Here is a 23,954-nt window from a genome sequence, read left to right as displayed (position 1 = left end):
TCACAATGTTTCTGATGTGAGGAGTAAAATTCAGCTCAGAGTCAAAAAGAACGCCCAGGTTTCTCACACATTGAGAAGATTTAAAAGTCCTAAGTTCGGGTAAAATCATCTCTCTCTTGTCTTCAGGACCAATGATTAAAACTTCAGTTTTGTCCTGGTTGAGCTGCAAGAAGTTTTCTGCCATCCACAGCTTTATTTCTAAAATGCAGTTTAAAAGAGTGTTGACAGGTTCAAGGTCATCAGGAGACACGGCGATGTAAAGCTGTGTATCATCAGCATAGCTGTGAAAGTCAACGCCGTGTCTCCTGATGACATCCCCAAGAGGCAACATATACAAGTTAAAAAGTATTGGACCCAAGATTGAACCCTGGGGAACCCCACAACCTATTTCATGGACTCCTGAGGAACGAGTATCCATACTTACAAAAAAGTGTCTATCTGTGAGATAGGAGCGAAACCGGTTAAGAGCAGTTCCTGAGAGGCCGACCCGACTCCTAAGTCTGTCAATTAAAATCTGGTGATCCACTGTATCAAAGGCGGCACTCAGATCCAGCAGCACCAGAACAGAAAGTTTCTGCGAGTCATAATTATGTCTGAGATCATTTAAAATTTTTAAAAGGGCCGTCTCAGTACTGTGATTTGTCCTAAAACCAGACTGACATGCATCCTTGGGACTGCACCAGTCCACTAGATGTGGACTGGTGCAGTCCCAAGGATTCACCTTCAGAGTCATTGTAATCACCCAGAAGCCCTTCTTTGTTTTCTGAGTCCTATGATTACATGTGTAGATGAGTGGGAAGTCGACTTGGGATTATTGAAAGAGCTGCATTGTAAGTAGAAAAAAGATGATTGCATAATCCTTCCTTTCTGTTGATTGAGAGCTGTGTCTCAAACCAATGATCCTCTTTGTCCAAAATGTGCACATCACTTACCATCCTCAAAGGAGTGACCTTTGTCTTTTTAAATGCAAATGGGCTCCTGAATCCTGTCCCAATGAGCAGGGCTTCTGATGTAGAGCCAAGTGTTGGTAGAGTGGTTGTTTGGTTTCTCCACAAAATGAGTGCGAACATTCCTTACTGTACTGAACTGCATATGCGATGTTGCTCTGTTTGTGTCTGGGTGCTTTGGCCTTGAGGTGGACCAGCCTCTGTCGCGGAGATGCCTGTGTTTACAATGACCTGGATGAGTGGGAGTCTCCACAAATGGTAAATGATCACTGTGCTTTGGGATTGTGTGTCTCTCGTTTTCATCTGAAGGAAACGGCTGCATATCAGATAGCAGCTCTGCAGAAGGCCTTGGACGATAGCGTGCCCCTGTCAGAACTGGAGAGGGCGAACAGACAGTATACAGAGCTAACCATCAAATACAGAGACGTACTGCAGAGGGACAGCTGCCTCATACAGAGATCTACCAACCTCCAGCATTTGCAGGTAAGTATTTGACCTCCCCTTCTACTTGTATATGTCTGTGGAGTGTTTGTTATTTTCTGAACCCCCATTATATGCAAGCGAGTAAGGTTATGTCTGTTGTGTGTGTTCAGAGTGAAAATGATTCCCTGCAAGAACAAATCAGTGCCATGATTAAAGAACTGGAGATCACAAAGGAGAAACTCAATACCCTGGAGCAAGCATGGGAGAAAGTCAACACAGTTGGTAAACAAGAGTGAACCTCATGTGTTTTTCTCATTTTAATCTCTGCCATAAACAAACTGGTGAAGAGACTGGAGCTCTCAGGCAGAAGTTCGGTCTTCTCAAGGCTTCACTTTTATCAACAAAGGATCTGCTGGGATGTAACTCGGAGCACAGGCTTCCCGGAAAGTCCTGCAGTTTGCGTTTTTTTGTCAGGTTTGATTTACTCCATCATCCAGCATGCATCCACTCCTCTGTCACAGTAAATGATAATCCAGATAGCTCAAGTCAATTTGGCTTTCTAGTGACCCATTTTGAGATTTGTGTTGTGGTGAGTATTGATATGACAGTCCTGTCTCTGAGTTAAGGGCAAACCGTAAGAAGTCATCATATTTGAAGAGGATTATATCAAATTATACTTTAAGAAAAGCAATGACTTCTGCAGGGTACAACAGTCACATCTGAATCAGATTAAATTACCAAGAAAGTTTAATGGCTTTGACATTTTACAACACAAAATCGAACAAATGGAGATTTATGGATTCTGGCCTGCACATGGTTTTTGTTGTAATTTCACTGTCTCCAGGTGCAGAAACAGGCCTAGATAAAGAAGGCAAGGCAACAATCAACAATGAAATGGTCTCTGCTGCGAGAAGGATCACCACTTTAGAGATGAAGGAGCTGAATGAGAGGCAGAGAGCTGAGCATGCCCACAAAATGTACGAGCATGTGAGGAACTCCCTGAAGCACGTGGAGGAGCGCAACTTGGAGCTGGAGTCCAAATTTGCAGAGGTAGGAAACTTAAAAAGGAGACGTAAAAATGTTTAGGGAGCTAAATTCTTGCATTGTAGCCTAAAATATCTATCTTTGTTTGTAAAATAATTTCAGTATTGTTGTTATGCATCATCCAGAACCTATGGGATCAGATTTCTATGTCAACACGTTGGTTTGTGACTAATGCCACAGACACACAGGGCACATGATGCATGTTCAAGAATGCACTAAATGAGAGTTCTGAAACGTGCTCAGGGAGGGGCTTCTTCCTTTATTTCTTGTTTTTTCTGTTTACCAGGACATGTCTGCCATGTACAGTTGGAAGAAGCTCAATGTGAATTATCCAAACAGTGTAAATTTCACATATCTTTCTCCAGGCTTTTTTATTCACAGCTCTATTCCAATTCATGAAAGACTTGGTGTCATGTAATTCCAGCCCGGCATAAATGCAATCATTCATTTGTAGGCCGCGGTGCAGAGCCAGAGCTGCCAAGCTATGACCGGAAGATTACAGTTTCAGTTCCTGCCGTGCCCACCCATTTGTCAAAGTGTCCTTGGGCAAGACACTGAACCCCACATTGCTTCTGGGGGTTAATAGCTGGTGCCAGTGTAGTGAAGCCGCTGCCGGTGTGTGTGTGTGAGTGAATGGAACTGAGGCTGTGCAGTGCTTTGGGCTGTCTAAGAAGGTAGTAAAGCGCTACTCTAGTATACGCCACTTACCATTTTCTCCATGATCAATTTCCAAACGGTTGGCACTTCCACAAATTCAAGGAGACATCTTCCATACGTCACTACCAAGTCTGAGTCCCTGATTTGTCAAAGTTCAACGCGTGTTCAATGGCCACACGTTTAGCACATGGAGCCCAAACACAGTCGTAGAAACGTGTAGCTATGCCTACACAATATACACGAGGGTTTTAAACACAGTTTGACTTTACACAGACTTTTCATCGGAAGTGACTGCTTGACTGCACATCCAAGGGCGTTTTGGTACACAGCTTAACAAAGCTTAGAAACTGGACTGTTGTTTCTGTGTTTGCTCTTGATGTTTTCTTAGATAAAGCTTGATTCTACAATGGCTTTTATCAAATCCTTTCTTTGCTTTGTTTTGTTTAGTTGACCAAGATGAATGCTGAGGCCCAAAAGACTGAGCGAGAGCTAAGAGATGAGTTGCCGCAAAGCATCGGCAAAGCTGTGAGCGATGCTGACAGGGCCAGGATCGCAGAGCTGGAAAAGGCTGAGGTGGAGCTCCGGACTGAAGTTTCAAAGTATGTCCGAGTATCTCGGTATTAAATCGATCAATATGCTCTTATCACGAAAAGCAAGCTGTGTTGAAAACTACGCAAGCGTTCCAGTCATTAATCTGGTGATACATTTTAAAAGTTAGAGTTGTTTGTTGAGTCTGGTTTTTTAGATAAGTTCTCCTGGCTGTGGTTTTGATGGGAGAAGCTGGAGAGTTTTTCTTGGGCTATAATCAACCTTTGTTTTGGAATCGTGAACATAAAAGCCTCTCAGCATATTTCTTTCCCTGTTTGTAAAAAGTAAAAATCTGATCTTAGTGCAGAAGTACTGATTATAGATCCATGTTCTCAAAGTAAAATAAGCTTTTCTGTGCTTTTGGATCAACACAATCCCCTGTGTCTGTAAATCATTCGATCAGAGACACCTATTGTTTTCTGTTATTGCTTAAGTTGCACTCAACATGTCTTATTCTTTTTGACAGGCTTCAGGAGGTGTCAGAAGTTGCTTTGACTCAGGTTGCTGCTTTACAGGCCAAACACAAGTCTAAAGATAAAGAAGTAGAAACTTTGAAGACACAAATACTAGATTATCAGGTACGTGAAGTTGTTTTTTTGCTTGGGGCTCTACTACACCAAATGACCAATAGAAACCACATCTGTTAAAGACCCTCTCAGATGAAAATGGTGTTTTTAACATGTTGTTTTGGCATTTTTTCTGTTGATTGAGGACATATATCAAGAAAATTAAGCTTAAAATTGCATTTCTTGGTATTTCCTTATTTAAAATCGTTGAGAATCAGGAGCAGACAAAAGAATACTGTTTGAATTGCAGTTATTAAACTACAATATCTTCTCAGTCACAGTCAGATGAGAAGGCTCTGATCGCAAAGCTCCACCAGCACATTGTTGCTCTGCAGCTCATTGAGTCGGCAGCTCTGGAAAAACTGGATTCCTCCACAACCCGCATCCAGCAGCTGGAGGCCCACATCCTAAGAGCTGAGCACTGTCTGGACGCCGCCGAGCGCTTCCTTTTTCTCGCCCGCCAAGAGGCCAAGAATCGCTCGAGGCATCTGAGGCAGACCATCCAGTCACTACGAAGGCAGTTTGCTGGAGCGCTGCCACTTCCTAAGCAGGAGAAGTTTTCTGTAGCCATGCTGCGACTCCACGAGGATAGAGTGAAGGCCCAGGAGGAGACGAAGAAAGCTGAGGAGGAGAAGCGGAGGGTCCAGGGAAGAGCCGAGGAACTGGAACTGAGACTTCAAGGCCTGCAAGGGCTCATGTCAACTCTGAAGGATGCAAAAGGAGCACAGAAGGTTTGTAGAAAAAACATATGAGCCTATTGACCTATCTTATGCTCACTCTTTAAACAAGTATGCTATTTACACAGGTAACTGAGTGGCACAAAAGGATGGAGGAGGCTCGACTGCAGGAACTGAGAAAAGGAAGGGAGCTGGTATTCCAGAAAGAGGAGATCAGGTACCTGAAGAACCTTGTGGGAGAGCAGGACCAAACCATCCGCTCACTGGAAGAGGAAATTGTTCAGCTGCAAACAGTGAGAAAATAAAAATCTCCAGACATTTTAAACTGGCTAAAACCTACTTTGTTAAGATATAGAATACTTTGGCTTTATTTCATTACCAAGAACCTCTTTAGTTCAAGGTTCAAGGTTAATTGCCGTTTGCACACACAGTACATTGGAATTTTTCTTTGGCATCTCTCAGGTCAGGGTGAATATAGAGCAAGACAAAATTTAAGAAGAGAACAAAATTAGATTTAAAAAAGTACTAAGTATGAAATAAAAATAAATAGGAATATTGCAGCGTCCCAACCTTTTCAGAAGAAGAATTATTGCGCATATGTGGAGTTAAATTCTGTTAAGAGTTTTAGAAGCAGGCTTTTTAACAGTGATTTACTTTTCGACATTAAGCTTAACGAAGAGCAACAGCTTGCAAGAGACCAACGGGAAGTGGAGTTGGAGCGCCAACTGGAGGACTACGAGAAGCACCAGAGTGAGATCGTCGGCAGTGTTGAGGTAAAGCATCGCTTACAGCTGCTTAAATCAGTGGTTTTTCACCTTTTTGGAGTTCACGTTAATTTCACTTGATTAAAAATCACAAGGGACGCCAGAGAGCAATATTGTTACAAAATAAATAAATATAGTGCTGCAATACAGAAGTGCTCCCTGGCTGTATCACGCTTCATTTTGTGTGGTTTCGCAGCTGTCCCTTGTACAGAATGGGTTCAGGTCGCCAGAGTTGAATAAATCTTCATCACAATCAAATCTTCATTTACCTTCTATATTACTAGACTTTTTTCTGAAAAGGTTTGAACTCTGAGAGTTAGAACAAGAGAGAAAAGTGTGAAAATGTTCACGTCTGTCTGAGAAAAGTGTATAAAGTGTGTAGTGAAGAGTTTGACAGCCTCAAAACGCCTATAATCCAACTTTGCAGATTTCACCCATCGAGAGACATTTATGGAACGTATCCCCTGCAATAAACAGTAGGGCTGCGTATCACCAATCATTTCCAAAATTGATTGGATTCACCTGGATCGATCAGATTGTTTTGATTCTTTCAATCCATTTGGATACAGTATTACATGGGTTCTCAAAAGGAGAAGCTCCAACAAAAATGCGCAGATCATTAACATTGTAAAGGTTCTAAACGACCTTGAATCTCAAAAATCAATGTTCTGCCTCTCCTGGAGGGCATTTCAGTTTGGCCTCTTGGTGAAGCTTGAGCAAAAAACTGTGCTTTCCACCACAAGTGGTTACTTTAAAGAATATGTTTCCATAAAGGAGTTTGGAAAATTCATGCCTGTGAGCATATAAAGCTGTTTGTTTAGTCAGCAATGTATGTTTAGGTTGAACGAGCGTTAGCATTAGCCGTCCAATGGGAAATTCCATTATACAATAGCATCGTGTGTGGCTTTTGGCTTTACTGCTGTTATGTGTTAGGTCACTTTTATGGATCGATTCTTGATTTATTAAGCTTGGATCGATTTAGATTTATTATTCGATTTTATCAACCCAGCCCTAATAAACAGGGGAACACTGTAGTCTGTATTGTCAATACACAGTCATTCCTATTAAAGTGTCTTGAATAAGAATCAAATAAACCAGAGAAAAAAGTATTTTATGATCATTCATATCCCTAAAATCTCAGTGTGAAACTGGATTGGATATGTTTAGACTGATAATGATAAATGTTTCTTAGAACAATTAGCTAGACTTTCCTGACAAAAAAATGATAAGCAAGTCATCTCGGACACTCAAGCCACTTGCAAAAGATTAAATGAGGCACAGTATTTACTATTCTTTCTGAAACATGTCATTTTTTTCTGCAATTCAGGTTTTTAAACTCAACTACTTTTTGATGTTTAGAAGTTGAAGGAAAAGGAAGCAGCTCTGCGGACTGCAGAGCAGAACATCTTATCCAGGGACAAAGTCATCAATGAGCTGCGTCTTGGTCTCCTAGCCACTGCTGACAGAGGCCGCCTGCCGGCAGACCTTACCAGAAAGGAAGAGGGTCAGTCAGATACCCAGCATGCCTTCATGGTGGCCCAACAGACCATCACAGACCTGCAGGGACGACTGGAAAAGAAGGAAGACTTGCTCAGGAAGTACCAGAACCAGCTGGCTAAAGCCAGACAGGTACAACGACACAAGATGAAACGAGATCTGAAATAACCTTAAAGTCCCTCTATGACAATGAAAAAAAGGAATTATTCATGATTATGGTTATGTAGTTTTTAACCAAAATCATACAACCTAAATGTCTTAAAAAGCCATATTTTGTGTTTTTCTAAAGCCTGTTTCTAAAATCTCCTCTAAATGGGCGTGGCCATTGGTGCTGAGCTGAGTAGCCCCGCCCTTGATCCCCCCCTTTCTTCAAGCTGTGTCTTGCATGAGTGAAGAACTTGACACGGGGGGGGGGGGGGGGGGGGGGGGGGCGCAAAACTTTTTCTTTAGCAATAAAGAAATGGTAAAAAGTGACATCTTTTTGATTTCAAATTAACACGTTGTTATGAGCAATATGTGGGATGACAAAATGAATGTGTGAACCACACCAAGAAGAAGTTTGATAAGATCATGAATATGCTTTGAATTACATTATAATTTAGGCTACATTGCAGCAACAAGCAGCACTGGCTGTGGCTCAGAACTGATTTGATGCTAGCTCAAGCAGATTGTTGAATTACCTTACACAGCAAATAAAATGAAACACAAGAAAGAAAGGGACTATTTACATGTAGTTTTCCAGATACATGCGGACCCAAAGGAAGGGTTGAGTTTAGGATTAAGGGTTACGATTAAGGTTAAAAAACCAAATGGTTCTTGAGCGCAGCTGTTTCTGCAGCTGACCGCTCCTCCAGGGGATGGATCAAAACACTTTTCACACACCCAGGAGCGTGACAACTGTTGGGACTTTAACTTTAAGTTTAATTTTAATTACGTGCAGTCAACAAGAAAATCCAGCCTTGGATGCATTTAAAAGGCATGCGGGGAACGCAGCGATGTGCCAATCTTTTGTACAGCCACACCTGAGCTTGTGCACGCTGGACAGGGCAGATCGGGGAGCTTGTGCAATTTGCAAGCCCTCCTGGGCCGTTGTGACATCAAAAAAGCTCATTTATTCAAATCAAGCATCTCTGCGATAGTTTGATTGACAGCAATTTAAAAGGAGAAATACTCAGAAATGCAAAAATGAAAGGATTTAATATTACATTTCTTCTCTTTTATAAGAAAAATGCCACACATACATGTCAGAAACTCAAAAAACATGATTTTGATCGGTTTGGGACTTTAAGGGAATATTGAGGGGTTTTATTTTTACCTCCTTTGGGTTTATGTGACAGCAGATGGAGAAAACTCAAGTTAGTTAATGTTTTTATTTTACTAAATTCAATGCATTTAATATTCATTCTATGCTGCATTTGCATTACTGCTTTGTAATGTTTTCTTTATAACGCCTATAAAAAGTTACAAGGAATTCCAAAACATGTGAACTGTCTGCACCAGTACTGGATGAATATTTTTACTGAAACATGGCCATACATCCTTGATTGAGACATGAGCAAACCTACATGAAGGCCTGTCTGGCAGGAGCCGGCTCTCCCTTCACCCAGGTGTGTTTGGAATCAAAGCATTTCCAGAAAAGTCTAGCCCACTGTTATGCATCAGTTCTGCCATTTCACAAGTGTAAATTATAATGATGTAGAACCCTACATCATCCCACTCTCTGACTGTTTGAGTGTTAAGGGCATACATGGTCAATATTTTTAATCCTTTGTCTGGAATACAGAGTTTCCACTAAAACAAAAGGTGATGCTTTGCCTTTAATTTTCCCTCCAGATGTCTTGAATGATTCTTAGAACATTTTCTTTGTGAGAGAAAACCCTTAAATCTGCTCAAATCTTTCATTAAAAAGCATTTTTACACATTTTCCTTAATCCCACTTTTCTCAAAAGATTAACTTTTCTTTAACAGTTTTTGCAGTCATGGTTACACTCACCTTTCAGAATCAGCATTAAAGCTACGGGACAACAGAGATTATAAGGTGATTACATTATTTTTAAAAGAAGTCTGTTCCTTTTCAATCTGTTTTCATAAAACCTATTTAAGAGTATCTATAAAAAAAACAAAAAGCTTTACATTTTTTTCCCTTTTAATTCTCCTTTTCACTCTCATTTTAGATCTTGTTTCTGGTCTGAAATACAGCCCTTCAGGCCTGTGTGTTAAAATCATTTGTAGTTTATCAGTTCATTGAATTTAAAGACCAAGTCCCATAAAAATCGGGGTATAGGTGTTTTTGACGTGTTCTCGTGGCACTTTTGTGATGATGAAGGAAAATTCTTAACCCTTGTGCTGTCTTAGATGACCCCACCCTTACATTAATGTACCTACCATGACAAGGGTGGATAAAGGTGGAGAGATTTCATGTAATCCATGGACACCAGTGAGGTTCACAAATCATTGAAGAAAAAACGTTCAGAGCACTGTCTAGTGGGTCTAGATGACCCAACTCCCAATGTTAAAGTGCCTAGGATAGAACAAGGGTTACGAAGATTAACCTCAAACTTGCATTGCTAGCAGAAGATTGCATAAGCATCTCAGGAACTGGGGACGGGGTTACTCTGCTCTAACAGTCATGCCCAGAACTCAGACGCTTTTCTGATAAACTATTGTCACTCTGCAGAAACTATGTTTCAAAAACGTTTTTTGGGGGGTAAAAACGGCCTAATCCTAATTTAAAAACCACTGGAGCAGAGTGAGACTTTAACCCTGCTGTTATGTTCCGGGTCAAATTGACCCGTTTTAAAGTTTTGAACATCTAGGAAAAATAGTTAAAAGTATTTTTTCAGCATGAAACTTCTTCTGCTTACCTTAATTAGCGTAATCAACATATATTATGAAAATGGTTCATCTCACATATATGCAACCCCCCCTGCATGTTTATATCACATAGATTATGTTCGGGTCAATTTGACCCGGCAGTCAAACTGGAGGTACAAAGATGTCTTATAATTTTTAGTTTTCCTTTATTTGCAGCTGTGAGACATATTTCAACCCAATCACACACACACACACCCACACACATAGACACACACACACAGGTGCATAGTTGTTATGACTTTTGACAGGAACCATTTATTTTCTCGCGGGAAAACTCAACCCACATTCAGTGGACACTCAACAAGGGAAGGGCAAAACATATAAAAGATTCTCTGCATGGGAGTCCTTCCAACATTACACTCTGTCAGGCAGACCTTTAGAAAATGAGCAGCAGAAGCAGAACGATGACAGTCCAGGAGGCTCTGGAAGTAATCAATGATCATGATCAGAAGAAGACTATCTTGAGCTAAATTTTGATTCTAATGATTCTCATTTTGAACCAGATGAGAAAATTTGCTATTCCTGTTCCTCCAAGCAAGACATTCATATCAAAGAATGGTGAAGTACATTGGTCTTCATCCCCAAATATGCGTCAGACAAACCTGTCTGCAGAAAACATAATAAAGACAGTGCCAGGGCCCACTAGGATGGCAGTGGCCATGTCAATTCATTCATTCAATCTAATTCAATGCAACTCAATTCAATTCCAGTTTATTTGTAAAGCCCAGATTCACAGCAACTGTTGTCTCAATGGGCTTCGTATCAGTAATTGAAAAAGTAAAACATAAAATAAAAAGGATCATGAATACATAGAATAGGTAATAGGAAAAAATAAATTGAACTAACTAAACAGACTAAACTAAACTAACATCCCTGCCCTTAGACCCCCCCTTCGCGGTAAGGAAAAACTCCTAAAAAAAAACGGATTCCGGAAAAAACTAAGAAACTTCAGGGGTGCCCACATGAAGGAGGGATCCTCCCCCAGGACGGACAGGCAATTACCAGAACTCATAAAGAGGAATTAGTTTATCAAACGCTACAACTACAGCTTCATCCAGATGGAGTTGGGGGGACGGCCGGGGGCACGAGTCGAGCCGGAGACAGGATCCAGGTCTAGACAAGCATGACCTGTGCGAAATGTGCAAAATGAATTTGCACAAAGCACAGTGTAATGACTGGTCACTCTTGTGCTGTGTATATGTACACACACACACAATTTCATATTGCGATTGCTTGTGTCATGGTCGGACTACTAGGGAGACCCAGATGCTGGAACCCGGAAGAAACTCAGGAGGCGATGTATAATCAGGATGTTTAATAAGGGAAAGTAAGTGGACGTCATGGACGCTGGAAACTGCTGGGAGCGGCGGGGGAGAGCACCAAGGACGATGCGGGACAGCCGGTGGCGAGGTGGAGCGCCGAGGACGGCGTTCACAGTCTGTGACGTGGTGGAGCGCCGAGGACGGCGTGACCGGCTTGAGGCGAGGCGTGGACGCTGAGGACAGCGTAACCAGCTTGAGGCGAGGCGTGGACGCTGAGGACAGCGTAACCAGCTTGAGGCGAGGCGTGGACGCCGAGGACGGCGTAATCAGCGTGGAGCGAGGAACCAGCGTGACCGATGGAGAGATGACCTGAAGGCAACGAGACAAGGGTAAGTACAAGCTTGGATAACTAGAGCGAGAGTTACTTAGCTAGAGGCCAGGCGTGATCACCGGAGTGAGTAACAACGGACTGGCGTAGTATGCTGGGATGGATCTCCTTAAGAAGGTCTGCCAGGTGATGAGATGATGCAGGTCAGCTGGTTCCAATGAAGGAGCAGGGAGGGGAGGGGTAGCAGCCGGGGGAACCGTGACAGTACCCCCCCCTCAACGACCGCCTCCAGGCGGTCCCGGACGACGATCAGGGTGGTCCCGAAAGAAATCGTCTATGAGGGAACGGTCCAGAATGAGGGAGCGGGAGATCCACGAGCGCTCCTCCGGACCGTAACCCTCCCAGTCCACCAGAAACTGGAAACCGCGCCCCTGGCGGCGGACGTCCAACACCCTGCTGGCGGTGTAGGCAGGGGCGCCGTCGATGACCCGGGCGGGCGGAGGGGAAGCGGATGGCGGGCACAAAGGACTCTCCCAGACGGGCTTAAGCTGTGAAACATGAAACGTCGGGTGTACCTTAAGTGCCGCCGGGAGCCGCAGTCGTACACAGGAGGGGTTTATGACCCTCTCGATGGGGTACGGTCCAATGTAGCGTGGAGCCAGTTTGCGGGAGGTGGCCTGGAGCGGTATGTCCCGTGAAGACAGCCAAACCCTCTGTCCCGGTTGGTAGGAGGGACTCTCCACCCTGTGGCGATTAGCGATCATGCAGTTCCTCTCTCTAGTGCGCAAGAGGGCGGCCCTGGCCTGAGTCCAAATACGCTGGGCGCGTCGCAGGTGATGCTGGACCGACGGGACCGCCAAGTCCAGCTCCTGGGAGGGGAACAAGGGGACATACCGGTAGCAGAAGACGGATGGCTGTTGTGGGCATACTCGATCCATGCGAGGAATGAAGACCAGTTGGAGGGGTTCTGAGCGGCCAAACAACGGAGAGCGGCCTCGAGCTCCTGGTTTGCACGCTCCGCCTGCCCATTGGATTGGGGATGATGACCGGATGTGAGGCTAACCGTGGCACCCAGAGCAGAACAGAAAGCCTGCCAGACCTGTGATATGAACTGGGGCCCGCGGTCGGAGACAATATCACTGGGGATGCCGTGATGCCTGAATACCTCTCGAACCAAGACGTCAGCCATCTCGGTGGCCGTGGGCAGCTTGGGAAGGGGAATGAAATGGGCAGCCTTGGAAAAACGGTCGACTACTGTAAGAATGACGGTGTTATCTTGAGAGGCCGGCAACCCAGTGATGAAGTCCATGGCGAGATGGGACCAGGGCCGCTGCGGAACGGGTAGCGAATGGAGGAGACCAGCAGGCAGTTGGAAGACTTAGAGCGGGCGCAGACGTCGCAGGCCGCAACGAATTCCCTAACGTCCCGAGCAATGGAGGGCCAGAAAAATCGACGTTGCACGAGCTTAAGGGTTCTATGAATGCCGCCATGACAAGCAATACGAGACGTGTGCCCCCAAACCAGGACATCCGAGCGGAGGGAGGAGGGGACGTAAAGAGTTCCAGGGGGGGCTGGAGGATGGTCAGGTTCCTCTCCCTGAGCTTGGATGACCCTGCTTTCAATGTCCCATGTCAAGTTACCCACAATACATGTGGGGGGAATAATGGGAGAGCTGTCCTGGTCATCCCCTGAACCAAACAAATGTGAGAGGGCGTCAGGTTTAACATTCCTGCTACCCGGCCTGTAGGTGTTAGTAAAATCAAATTTATCAAAAAAGAGGCACCAACGGGCCTGACGTGAATTAAGGCGTTTAGCTGTACGCAGGTAGGCGAGATTTTTATGATCCGTCCAAACGATGAACGGATGTTCAGCCCCCTCGAGCCAGTGACGCCACTCCTCTAGGGCGAGTTTAATGGCGAGGAGTTCGCGGTTTCCGACGTCATAGTTTCTCTCCGCCGTAGAGAGCTTCCTAGAGAAGAACGCACATGGTTTCAGTTTCCCTGAGTTAACCTCCCGTTGGGAAAGAATCGCTCCCACACCAGAATCGGATGCGTCGACCTCGACAACGAACTGCCGGAGAGGATCAGGTTGTGACAGAATGGGAGCGGAAGTAAAGAGGTGCTTGAGTGTAGTGAATGCGGATTGAGCTTCGGGGGTCCAGATAAAAGGTTTAGTAACGGAGGTGAGTTGAGTCAAGGGAGCGGCAATGCTGCTATAGTTCCTTATGAAGCGACGGTAGAAATTTGCGAAGCCGAGGAACCTCTGAAGTTGTTTACCGGAAGTGGGAGGTTCCCAGCTGGTGACGGCCGCGATCTTGGCCGGATCGGGGCGAATGTTACCGGAGTCTATGATGAAACCTAGAAATGAAATGGTGGGTACGTGAAACTCGCACTTTTCCGCTTTAACATACAGTCGGTTCTCTAAAAGCCGTGAGAGAACCTGACGGACATGGTGGGTGTGTTCATCCAGATCGCGTGAATAAATAAGGATGTCGTCAAGGTACACAAAGACGAAGCGGTTCAAAAAATCACGAAGAACGTCATTAACGAGATTCTGGAAGGTAGCAGGGGCGTTGGTGAGCCCAAAAGGCATCACCAAATACTCGAAATGACCGAGTGGGGTGTTAAAGGCGGTTTTCCACTCGTCCCCCTCTCTCATGCGAACCAAATAATAAGCGTTACGGAGGTCTAACTTGGAAAAAACTCGAGCCTCCTGAACAGAATGTAGAGCAGAATCAATGAGCGGAAGGGAATATTTATTCTTAACAGTAATTTGATTGAGGTCGCGGTAATCAATGCAAGGGCGCAAAGTTTTGTCCTTCTTCTGGACGAAGAAGAACCCGGCACCGACCGGAGAAGATGAGGGGCGAATATGACCAGCCGAGAGGGCTTCCTGGATATATTTTTCCATGGACAATTTCTCAGGGCCTGATAAATTAAATAGCCTCCTCTTAGGCAGCGTAGCGCCTTTAACTAGTTCAATGGAACAGTCGTACGGCCTGTGGGGAGGAAGAGAACCAGCCCTGGTCTTACTGAAAACAGTCCTAAGATCGTGATAGCACGGAGGAATTTTAGAAAGATCGATCTCCTCAAGATCTGGATCACAACAAGGAGAAACCGAGGGAATGGCGGAACGAAGACAATTAGCCATGCAGGTAGTGCTCCAGTTGGTAACGTGGAGATTAACCCAATCGAACTGGGGGTTATGAGCGCGAAGCCAGGGAAACCCTAGAATTATGGGAGACTGGGGGGTCTTGGTAATGTAAAACTGAATGAGTTCGTGATGATTACCAGACGTGATGAGACGAACGGCCTTAGTACGGTGGGTTATGTGAGTGAGGACCTGACCTCCTAAACCAGCCGCCTTGACAGGGAGATCCAAAAGTTCTGTGGGAAGGTTGAGATCAGAAACCAGGAGGTCATCAATAAAACTTTGTTCTGAACCAGAGTCAATGAGAGCTTTACCCTCGAAGGTATTTGACAAAAAACTTAGCTTGACAGGAATATATAAAAAAGAACTCTCAGTGGCGAGAGAAGATGGACCCGCCCGCGGCCTGTCATCTAATGGGGGGTTCGGGTGTTTAAACGAAGCTTACACTGATGAACGAGGTGACCGGTTTGGCCGCAATAGAAACACGCCCCCTCATCCCTTCGTCTCTGCCGCTCCTCCGGAGTGAGCTTAGAATGTCCAATCTGCATCGGTTCCTCTGCGGATCGTCCGACAGAATCGTGAGACATAACATGAACATAGTTAGCAGCAGGGGGTGGAGGAGAAACACTGGCGAAGGGTCTCTTGTCTTGGCGGGGGCGCGCGGCATGACGTTCACGGAGACGCACGTCAGACCGCAAGGCCGCGGTGACGAGCTCTTCAAAAGATCTAGCCTCGGGTTGCGAACATAAATGATCTTTGATCGAATCATTAAGGGATTGGTAGAACACCCCTTTAAGGGCTATATCCGACCAACCCGCCTCCACGGCTAGAATCCGAAAGTCTATTAGATGGTCACTCACGGATTTGTGGCGTTGTTTGAGGGCTAGCAGTCGGCGGGTGGCCTCCTCCTCCTTGCGGGGTTGATCGAAAACCAGCCGGAACTCTCCTAAAAAGCGGTCAAAAGGGATTTGAGAGATGGGATTAGCAGTCAGGTAAGCCTGTGCCCTTTGGAGCGCTTTACCCCGGAGAGAGTTCACTATAAGGGTGATTTTGCTGTGGTCTGCATGATAGTGCCGAGGTGCCTGCTGGAAGATCAAACGACATTGCAGGAGGAAACCCCCGCAGGCTCCTACGTCACCCAGGAAAGGCTCAGGAAGGAGCCGGATGTTTTCGAGAGCTGTATTGTCTGTAGCGGGGCCCGGGCTTCCGGTGGCGGAACCCGTGTTGCTGGCTGTGGCGTTAGTAGGTCCTCGGGAGGTTAAATCCATCAGAGCCTGAGAAATACCGTCCAAGCGACGGAAAAGGTCCTGCTGGGCGGCGGCCATCTGGTTGAGGGATTCAGCTTGCCGTCCCAGAGCGATGCCTTGGTGGGTGACGGCCAAGCGGAGTCCTTCCGGGTCAGCTGGGTCTGGGTAATGGCCAGTCCGTTCTGTCATGGTCGGACTACTAGGGAGACCCAGATGCTGGAACCCGGAAGAAACTCAGGAGGCGATGTATAATCAGGATGTTTAATAAGGGAAAGTAAGTGGACGTCGTGGACGCTGGAAACTGCTGGGAGCGGGGGAGAGCACCAAGGACGATGCGGGACAGCCGGTGGCGAGGTGGAGCGCCGAGGACGGCGTTCACAGTCTGTGACGTGGTGGAGCGCCGAGGACGGCGTGACCGGCTTGAGGCGAGGCGTGGACGCTGAGGACAGCGTAACCAGCTTGAGGCGAGGCGTGGACGCTGAGGACAGCGTAACCAGCTTGAGGCGAGGCGTGGACGCTGAGGACAGCGTAACCAGCTTGAGGCGAGGCGTGGACGCCGAGGACGGCGTAATCAGCGTGGAGCGAGGAACCAGCGTGACCGATGGAGAGATGACCTGAAGGCAACGAGACAAGGGTAAGTACAAGCCTGGATAACTAGAGCGAGAGTTACTTAGCTAGAGGCCAGGCGTGATCACCGGAGTGAGTAACAACGGACTGGCGTAGTATGCTGGGATGGATCTCCTTAAGAAGGTCTGCCAGGTGATGAGATGATGCAGGTCAGCTGGTTCCAATGAAGGAGCAGGGAGGGGAGGGGTAGCAGCCGGGGGAACCGTGACAGCTTGTCTGTTGTTCGTGATTTTGTTTTTTTCTGGTTTACAATACATGTATGTAAAACAAAATGTCAAGATAATGTTTCAATGTTATGTAAAACTATTGTATTTTATAGGTTAGTCTTTCAAAAGTAATACAGTAGTGAAAAATAAAAAAAAAGTTAGAGCATGTATATTTTTAAGCAAAACGAGTGAATTAGCTAATAATTGAACCACTTCCTGTGAAAGGTACGGAACACCATTTCACTAAGTTTTTGAAAGAATAATTGGTAATGGAGTTAGTAATGAAATATGCACTGCTTGTTAGGATTTTTTGGGCTTCAGGCATTTTTAATTAATAATACATGCACCGGGTCAAATTGACCCAGGAACATCATCTCTGTTCCTCACAAATAAACATAACAGGAGGGTTAATGTTACTCAGACATAATTCTGGAATTTTCTTAATTTCCTCAGCGGAGCGGTTTCCATTTTATTTTTGAATTCACTTCTCATTGTCTCTCTGTTCCTTACTCATGTGGAAATTAGGATCAGGACGAAATGATAAAAAGACATCAGGACGAGTTGAGGATGTTGCATCAGAAGTTGGACCTAAATACAGACGCCTCCCTGGATCGTTTCAAACAGACAGCCATGGTGACTGACATCCCATTTTCCAAATACAAGTCTGAAATCAGAAAAGTCAGGGGACTGCTTCTCTTTGTCTTTGTTCAGGAGTTGATGAAGAAGCCGACCATCAGGCTGCCGACCTCTCAGCACCTGGAGCGGCTGGCTGAGTTGGAGCAGACTGTGACGGAACAGGAAATTTCTCTGGGCTCCATCACAGAGAAGCTGAAAAAGGCGTCTGCTGAGCTGGAGAAACAAGGAATCACCATGGAGACACAAGCTAGGAAACACAAGGATGACACAGCAAAGTCAGTAGATTCCTTCTACTGTTTATTTGTTCTTTTTATCATGCTTTACTGCAAATGTCTATATTAAAGCAGAAATGTTTAATTTGGTTTCTGAACGTAGAGATTTAAAGAATGACATTGAAATTGTTGCCTGTCCTAAAATTCTTTCAAATGGATGTAACTCTTGTAAAGAGAGTTTGCACTGCAGCAGGAACCGCTGTGAGATGGTTCAGCTGCTTTACCTTTCTGGGTTCAAAAGTCCCACATGAAGTCATGTTTGACATGTTGACTGCCTTTCATATCTGATGTGCACCAACTGCAAAAACAAGGAGGAGTTTTCAATATTTTCCCATTAAATGCCACACATCTGAGCTAACCTGACCTCTCCCAGCAGAAATCCCCACGCAGATAAAGTTTAAGAGAGTGTAACATCTCACAACCAGTGTTGAGCACAGCAAAATATTCAAAATAGTATTTAACAAAAAAGGATAGAATGGATTGTTACCATATTGTCAGAGTTTTGGCTCCTCATTAAGGGGGCTGAAATAATGCAAAATAGCACATTTGTGAGTTTATAGGGGGGCAATAGGATGAGGCCTGCTACCTCTACACATTTTGTTCTTGTTAAAACCCAGAAGTCATTAAAAACCTCTGTTTATTATTCAAAAATAATTCTGACAAAATGAACAGGTTTGTGCAGAGCTGAGAACATGCAACGGTCCAAAGCATAAACATGTTTTACAGTTTTCTAACTCATGGTCACTGATGATAAAGGTTTTGGATTCATCTTTTTCAGTCTTTTAAGAAGAACGTGGTTTGCTTGATGCCTCTACGCCGCTCAGCGTTTAAACTATGCAGGGCAAGAAAGATGGACCAAAATCCTTTTTTTCTGACATTTGCTGAAAGTAATTTTAAAACAGTTGCAGAATGTTGGACAGCTATGGATTTAAAATAACTATAAATCTTAATAAACGTATTTAATAACTTTCTTCTTTAAGATGAATGCGATACAACTCTTTGATTTAAAATGCAGCTGGGCTTTGTGGTGTAATAATGGGGAAAAAAAGGGCGCAAATGCAATTTCTCTAACTGCTTCTTTGTGTTTTTGAAAAATAACTTAAACAAGAAGAATCCATATAGATTTAAAATTTGTATGAGTCAGCAGATTTTAAGGACATCTAACTATGAAAACTGGATGCTAACCGAAGCAGTGCAGATGTTAGGGCCAGAACATCGCTTTGCATTTTGTGATTGCTGACCCTCAAGTTGATTCAGCCAAGCTGCCCTCTTAACATGTGTGCTATGATTCAATGCTTGAATATTTAGCTTTTCCCCCCCTTCTTAGCAGGCTCAAGCAGACAGCATCGTGTCGCAGATTGGGTTTGCATTTCCAACGTGCTGCAAACGTCACAGCTATGGTGCAGAAGCCAAGTGCAAGGCGCTTCTTGGCAGCTTGCTTACGGAATAGTAAATTAGTTTCCAAAAGGGATAAAAGGAAATCCGATTAAAGATGGTTTGCTGAACTTCAGTAGTACGGTGGGATGTAGGACACAAACACTTGAGGCAGAAAGGAACAGAGTCGTAAACATTGCAAATGCCATGTAGCAGGACTCAATAATGCTGCATAAATATGACTTTTTTTTTTAAGAACGTGCATCTAAATGCTTCGGTGGCATATGTTTTGTTTTGTTTTTTTTCTTCTAACTTGTCCTGTCCAACAGCTGGGCAGACAGATGAGAGCTGAGGGCCTCTTGTGTTGGACATATTTTACTTTAACAAGAGGGGTTATTAATCTTCCAGAGGTATGTCTGAATAAACCCCTTTTGTAATTGAGGCCAAACTTTATTAATTTCAACCATGTTTGAAAATTTCGGGTGTTGGACCGGACGGAAAAGGAAAGAAGGGAAGAAGAGGGAGGGATGTTAGAGAGAGAGGGGGGTAGGAGAGTGATAGTGGGAGGGTAGGGGGGATAAGACCATGAAGCAGCATAGAGCAGACAGGTTTACTGGTTGTTTATCATTACGGTAAGGTTCAAATGTAGTACAAAAAGGGCGGGGCCTGTCCACACACACTCAAATGTTATCAACACACCTGTTAGCTGCAAAAATGTCCACATGTCGACATGTACACAAAACAGATAGTGTTCACACACGCATACTTAGGCCTTAAAACCAACTAGTGTGAAATCTTTCATTCATTCAATCATGCAAACTATTAGTGCAAAGGTGAGCTAACACCTGTGCTCAGGTGAGTGTTTGTGTTCTTCTAAAATGGATGGTGGAACGTGAAAAGAAGGAGGGAGAGTGCCCAGCCATCCCCACCCCAAGACCCCCGCAGCAGCAGCAGCAGCAGCCGGAATCCCCCCCCAAACGCCACACGAGAACAGGCAGGGAAAAACGCCCCCCGGGCGACCAAGACCGCCACCCAGGCCGGGGCCAGCAGGACCGCCGCGAGGCCCCAGAGCCAGAGAGCAGGGAGGCGCGGAGGGAAAGAGAGCGCCGCTCCAGCCCAACCAGGAGAGCAGCCCCCCCGCCGCGCCGGGAGAGCCCAACGCAGGGCCCCACCGGAGAAGGACACCCACAGCCCCAGACGAGCACCCCATCACCACCCAGGAGTTCCGGGCATCCCCCTGCCCCAACCCCAGGTACGAGCCAGGACCCCCCAAGGGAGACCCGCTCCGCACTCCAGGCAGCCACCCACCCGGCCCACGGTTGCTCCAGGGAGGTGCAAGGCAGGGGCCCGCCGTCCCCGCCCAGGAGGGGGGGGGACCCCGGGGAAAAAAAGGGGGCCAACAAGGGGTGTTGTAAATATGGCCCGACCAGGCTCGGCCACTGTTGAAAGTTTGGCGGGGCCCAGCGCTCAGGGGCAAGGACCAGGACCCACCCCCCAGGGACACGAACACCCCCGGCTCAGATGTAATGTGAACCCCCACCGCGCGGAGAGAGCACCGCCGGGCCCAGGAAGCAGGCACAGGGGGACACGGCCGCCGCTGCCAAGGGGCCCGCACCCCCCACCAGGGGAGGGGTAGGGGACAGATGGACCCAGGTCCCACCTTCCTTGCAAAATGTGTGTGCGTGTATGTGTGTTTGAGAGGGTGTGTGTGTGTGCATGTGTGTGTGTTTATGTTGGAATGTATATATTGAAGGGGGAGGGGTGTGTGTACTAAGGGGGGTGCAGTTAAAATTGGCGAGTAGGGCACTAAGGGGACATCTCCTGATTACTCACAGTGATGTCCCCTCACCCTCCCCACCAAGGGGCCCTAAATGTCTAAGGTGCGGTTAAAATTGGCGGGTAGGGTGCTAGGAGGACATCTGCTGCTTGCTGGCAGTGATGTCCAAGCACCCCCCCTACCAAGGACCCTACATGTCTAAGGTGCAAATAAAACCGAAAGAGGGGGGGGCCCACTCCATACGGCAACCATAGGAGGGGGGCCACTGCCAAGTAGCCCCCCCCCCCCCCAAGGCACATCGCAGGCTAGACCCCCCACCCCCTCACCCTAATATAAGGTAATATGAGGAAGGGGGTAAGTTGGGGACAGCTGGTAGACCGTCCCCCGGTGGTCAAACAGCCGCCCCCCAGCCCCCCCGCCAGCAAAGGGGCCAGGCCCACCCAGCCCAGGGGCCCCACCCCCAGAGGCGCCGACACCCCAGGCCCGGCACCACCCACCCCACACAGAGAGAGAGGAGCCAGAAAGCGTCCCCCCCCCCCCCCCCCGGAGCAAGCCCAGGCCCCCACCCCCAAATGCCGGCCCTAGAAGAGCTCTGGTCAGGCCTTGACGGGACCGAGGCAGCCAACCGGCCGGGGCAACCACCGATTGCCTCAGCGGAGACCCCGACCCGTCAGCCCCCCCGTCCCGTACCAATAGTGGGCCCCCCCTCCCCCCCAGAATGCCCCCCCCACAGGACAGGGCCGACAAGCCCCCCACCCCACCCCAGACCCCACAGCCGAAGCGGATGACACCCAGAGCGACCGGGGGCCCCGAGAGGGTTGTCCCGTCCCGTCCCAGAGCCAGGGAAGGGCTGATCCCAGCCCCAGGTGCAGATGGGCAGCCCATCCAGCGCCGCTGGGCCCCCCCCTCCGAGCAGGGCCCCCCGCCAACCCCCCCCAGCACAGGCAAAGGGACCACCCCCCCGAGCCAAGCCAGACCACCCCCCACCCCCCCACCACGTACCCCCACACCCAAGCCCAGAGGAACACGCAGCGCCCCAGCCCGCCCCACCCAGGCACCGGACCCGACCCCCTGACTAACGGAGCCCCCACCACCCCCCGCCAGGCACCGGAGGCCCCGACCCCCACCCCGAACCACGGCAGAAGGGCAAGGAGCAGCGACGACCAGGCCCCCCACCCCCTAAGTCATGGAGTTAGCTATGGGAGACCAGAGAGACCGAATTCTTGGGGTCAGCGTGGACAGGGTTCATTCCATCCGCTACCTAGGTGTGCTGATCACAGAGGACCTCTCCTGGACTGCAAACACCACTGCGGCAGTAGGGAAGGCCCAGCAGCGTCTCCACTTTCTGAGAATACTCAGGAGGAACAACCTGGACAAGAAGCTGCTGGTGACCTTCTACAGAGCCACCATCGAGAGCATCCTCACGTACTGCATCACAGCATGGTATGCAGGATGCTCGGCCGCAGACAGGAAGGCGCTGCAGAGGGTGATCAACACGGCCCAGAAAATCACCGGCTCCCCCCTGCCCAGCCTAGAGGACATTGCTAGCTCTCGCTACACGAGCAGAGCCAGGCAAATCATCAAGGACTCCCACCATCCCAACCACCACCTGTTCCAACTGCTACCGTCAGGCCGACGGTACAGATCCCACAAGGCTCGCACAAATAGACTAAAGAACAGTTTTTTTCCCAGAGCAGTCAACCTCCTAAATAAATGTGAATCCCACAAAAACTGTAACTCGTGCAATATCTGAAGCCAATGTGCAATATTAACAATTCCCAGTGCAATATAATGCAATTTAGAATAGTTATGTAGCTTTGTACATATGTATATTTTCAGTTAAACTCAATTTTATTGTTCTTTAGAAGATTATCTATTTTATTGTTTAAGCAGCTGGAGAGCACCAGAAATTTCGTTGTCACACGTTTCTTGTGTTACAATGACAATAAAGGCTTTCTGATTTCTTTCAAAGTTACTTAAACTTTGGGCTGACATTTTTTCCAAGCTGATATGATCAAGCAGCAGATTTCCGTGTTGACTTATATTTATATTCTTCTTGTTTTTCCAATTCATTAAAATAGTTTTTTTAGCAATACAAAGAGTTATGAAAATGATCCTCCTTCTACATCGATGGCACTCATGTCACCAAGCACACAAAGTGACGGTGAAGTGACGGTGATCGGCACATACCTGCTGCCAGAGAGCCTGGACAGGCGTGCAGAACCACAGTGCATGCATGTAATTGTCGGGTAGATTACTGTCACAGTGCTGACAAATGTCTGAGTTGCTGAGACCCATCTTGAACATCCTCTGTCCAGTGTAGTAAATTCTGTGAAGAGTTTTGAAGTGGATTAGCTGCAGATTTGGACTTTTTGTCAGTTTAAAGGTGTTTAGACAAAGTTCTGACCAGAAGCTTCCATCTGTGCTGATGCTCAAATCCGCATCCCATTTTGTTGTTGGAAGTGAAATATTGTTATCTAAATTACATAAAAGTTTGTATATTTTGGAGAAAGTTTTATTCATTGAGAAATTAATCAGAGTGGTAACCACATCTGGTGGTTTAAATCATTGTCTCTGTATTTAAACTTTTTAGTAATACAGTGATCCCTCGCTATAACACGGTTTACTTTTCACGGTTTCGCTACTTCACGGATTTGCATCGTGCATTGTGTTCTGCATTCTGATTGGCTAAAAAAGTCACTCTGCTTCTTCTCTACCTGTGCGTCAATAACGTTGCAGTTTAATAATTAAATGTACACGTACGTAAAAAAGCTTGTCAAATTTATATTGTGTACGTGCAAATTCTCTTGATGGTGGCATGTCGGTGTATAAGGATGTTTTTTCAAAGAAGAAAAAAGAGCGACAACAACTGCCTTCTTCTCCCGAACAAACACAGCTGCACCACGGGCTTCAGAAGAAAACACTGCAGAGGAGTCAGGATGCAGCGGCTCAGACTGTAGAGAAGTGAGATACACCTGACTCACTATTTGTCCAACTGTACTTAGTATTTTTTTCATAATCATTTAAAATATCCTCCC

The 23,954-nt window shown here is 46.5% G+C and overlaps 1 protein-coding gene across 1 annotated transcript in view; it reads left to right on the top strand.

Moving 5' to 3' along the window:
- The window catches only part of LOC105357932 (centrosomal protein of 290 kDa-like), a 54,477-nt gene that overhangs the window by 25,811 nt on the left and 4,712 nt on the right, over positions 1 to 23,954 (top strand). Inside the window, exons 7-16 of the mRNA XM_023954605.1 lie at positions 1,257 to 1,430; positions 1,541 to 1,652; positions 2,215 to 2,420; positions 3,519 to 3,670; positions 4,126 to 4,237; positions 4,501 to 4,956; positions 5,031 to 5,195; positions 5,571 to 5,675; positions 7,026 to 7,295; positions 17,383 to 17,768. Of these exons, the coding sequence (XP_023810373.1) occupies positions 1,257 to 1,430; positions 1,541 to 1,652; positions 2,215 to 2,420; positions 3,519 to 3,670; positions 4,126 to 4,237; positions 4,501 to 4,956; positions 5,031 to 5,195; positions 5,571 to 5,675; positions 7,026 to 7,295; positions 17,383 to 17,768 (2,138 nt within the window). The remainder of the gene's footprint in view (positions 1 to 1,256; positions 1,431 to 1,540; positions 1,653 to 2,214; positions 2,421 to 3,518; positions 3,671 to 4,125; positions 4,238 to 4,500; positions 4,957 to 5,030; positions 5,196 to 5,570; positions 5,676 to 7,025; positions 7,296 to 17,382; positions 17,769 to 23,954) is intronic.

Source organism: Oryzias latipes, chromosome 4 (assembly GCF_002234675.1).
Source record: "Oryzias latipes chromosome 4, ASM223467v1".
Classification (NCBI taxonomy): domain Eukaryota; kingdom Metazoa; phylum Chordata; class Actinopteri; order Beloniformes; family Adrianichthyidae; genus Oryzias; species Oryzias latipes.
This window is presented reverse-complemented; position numbering and strand designations above follow the sequence as displayed.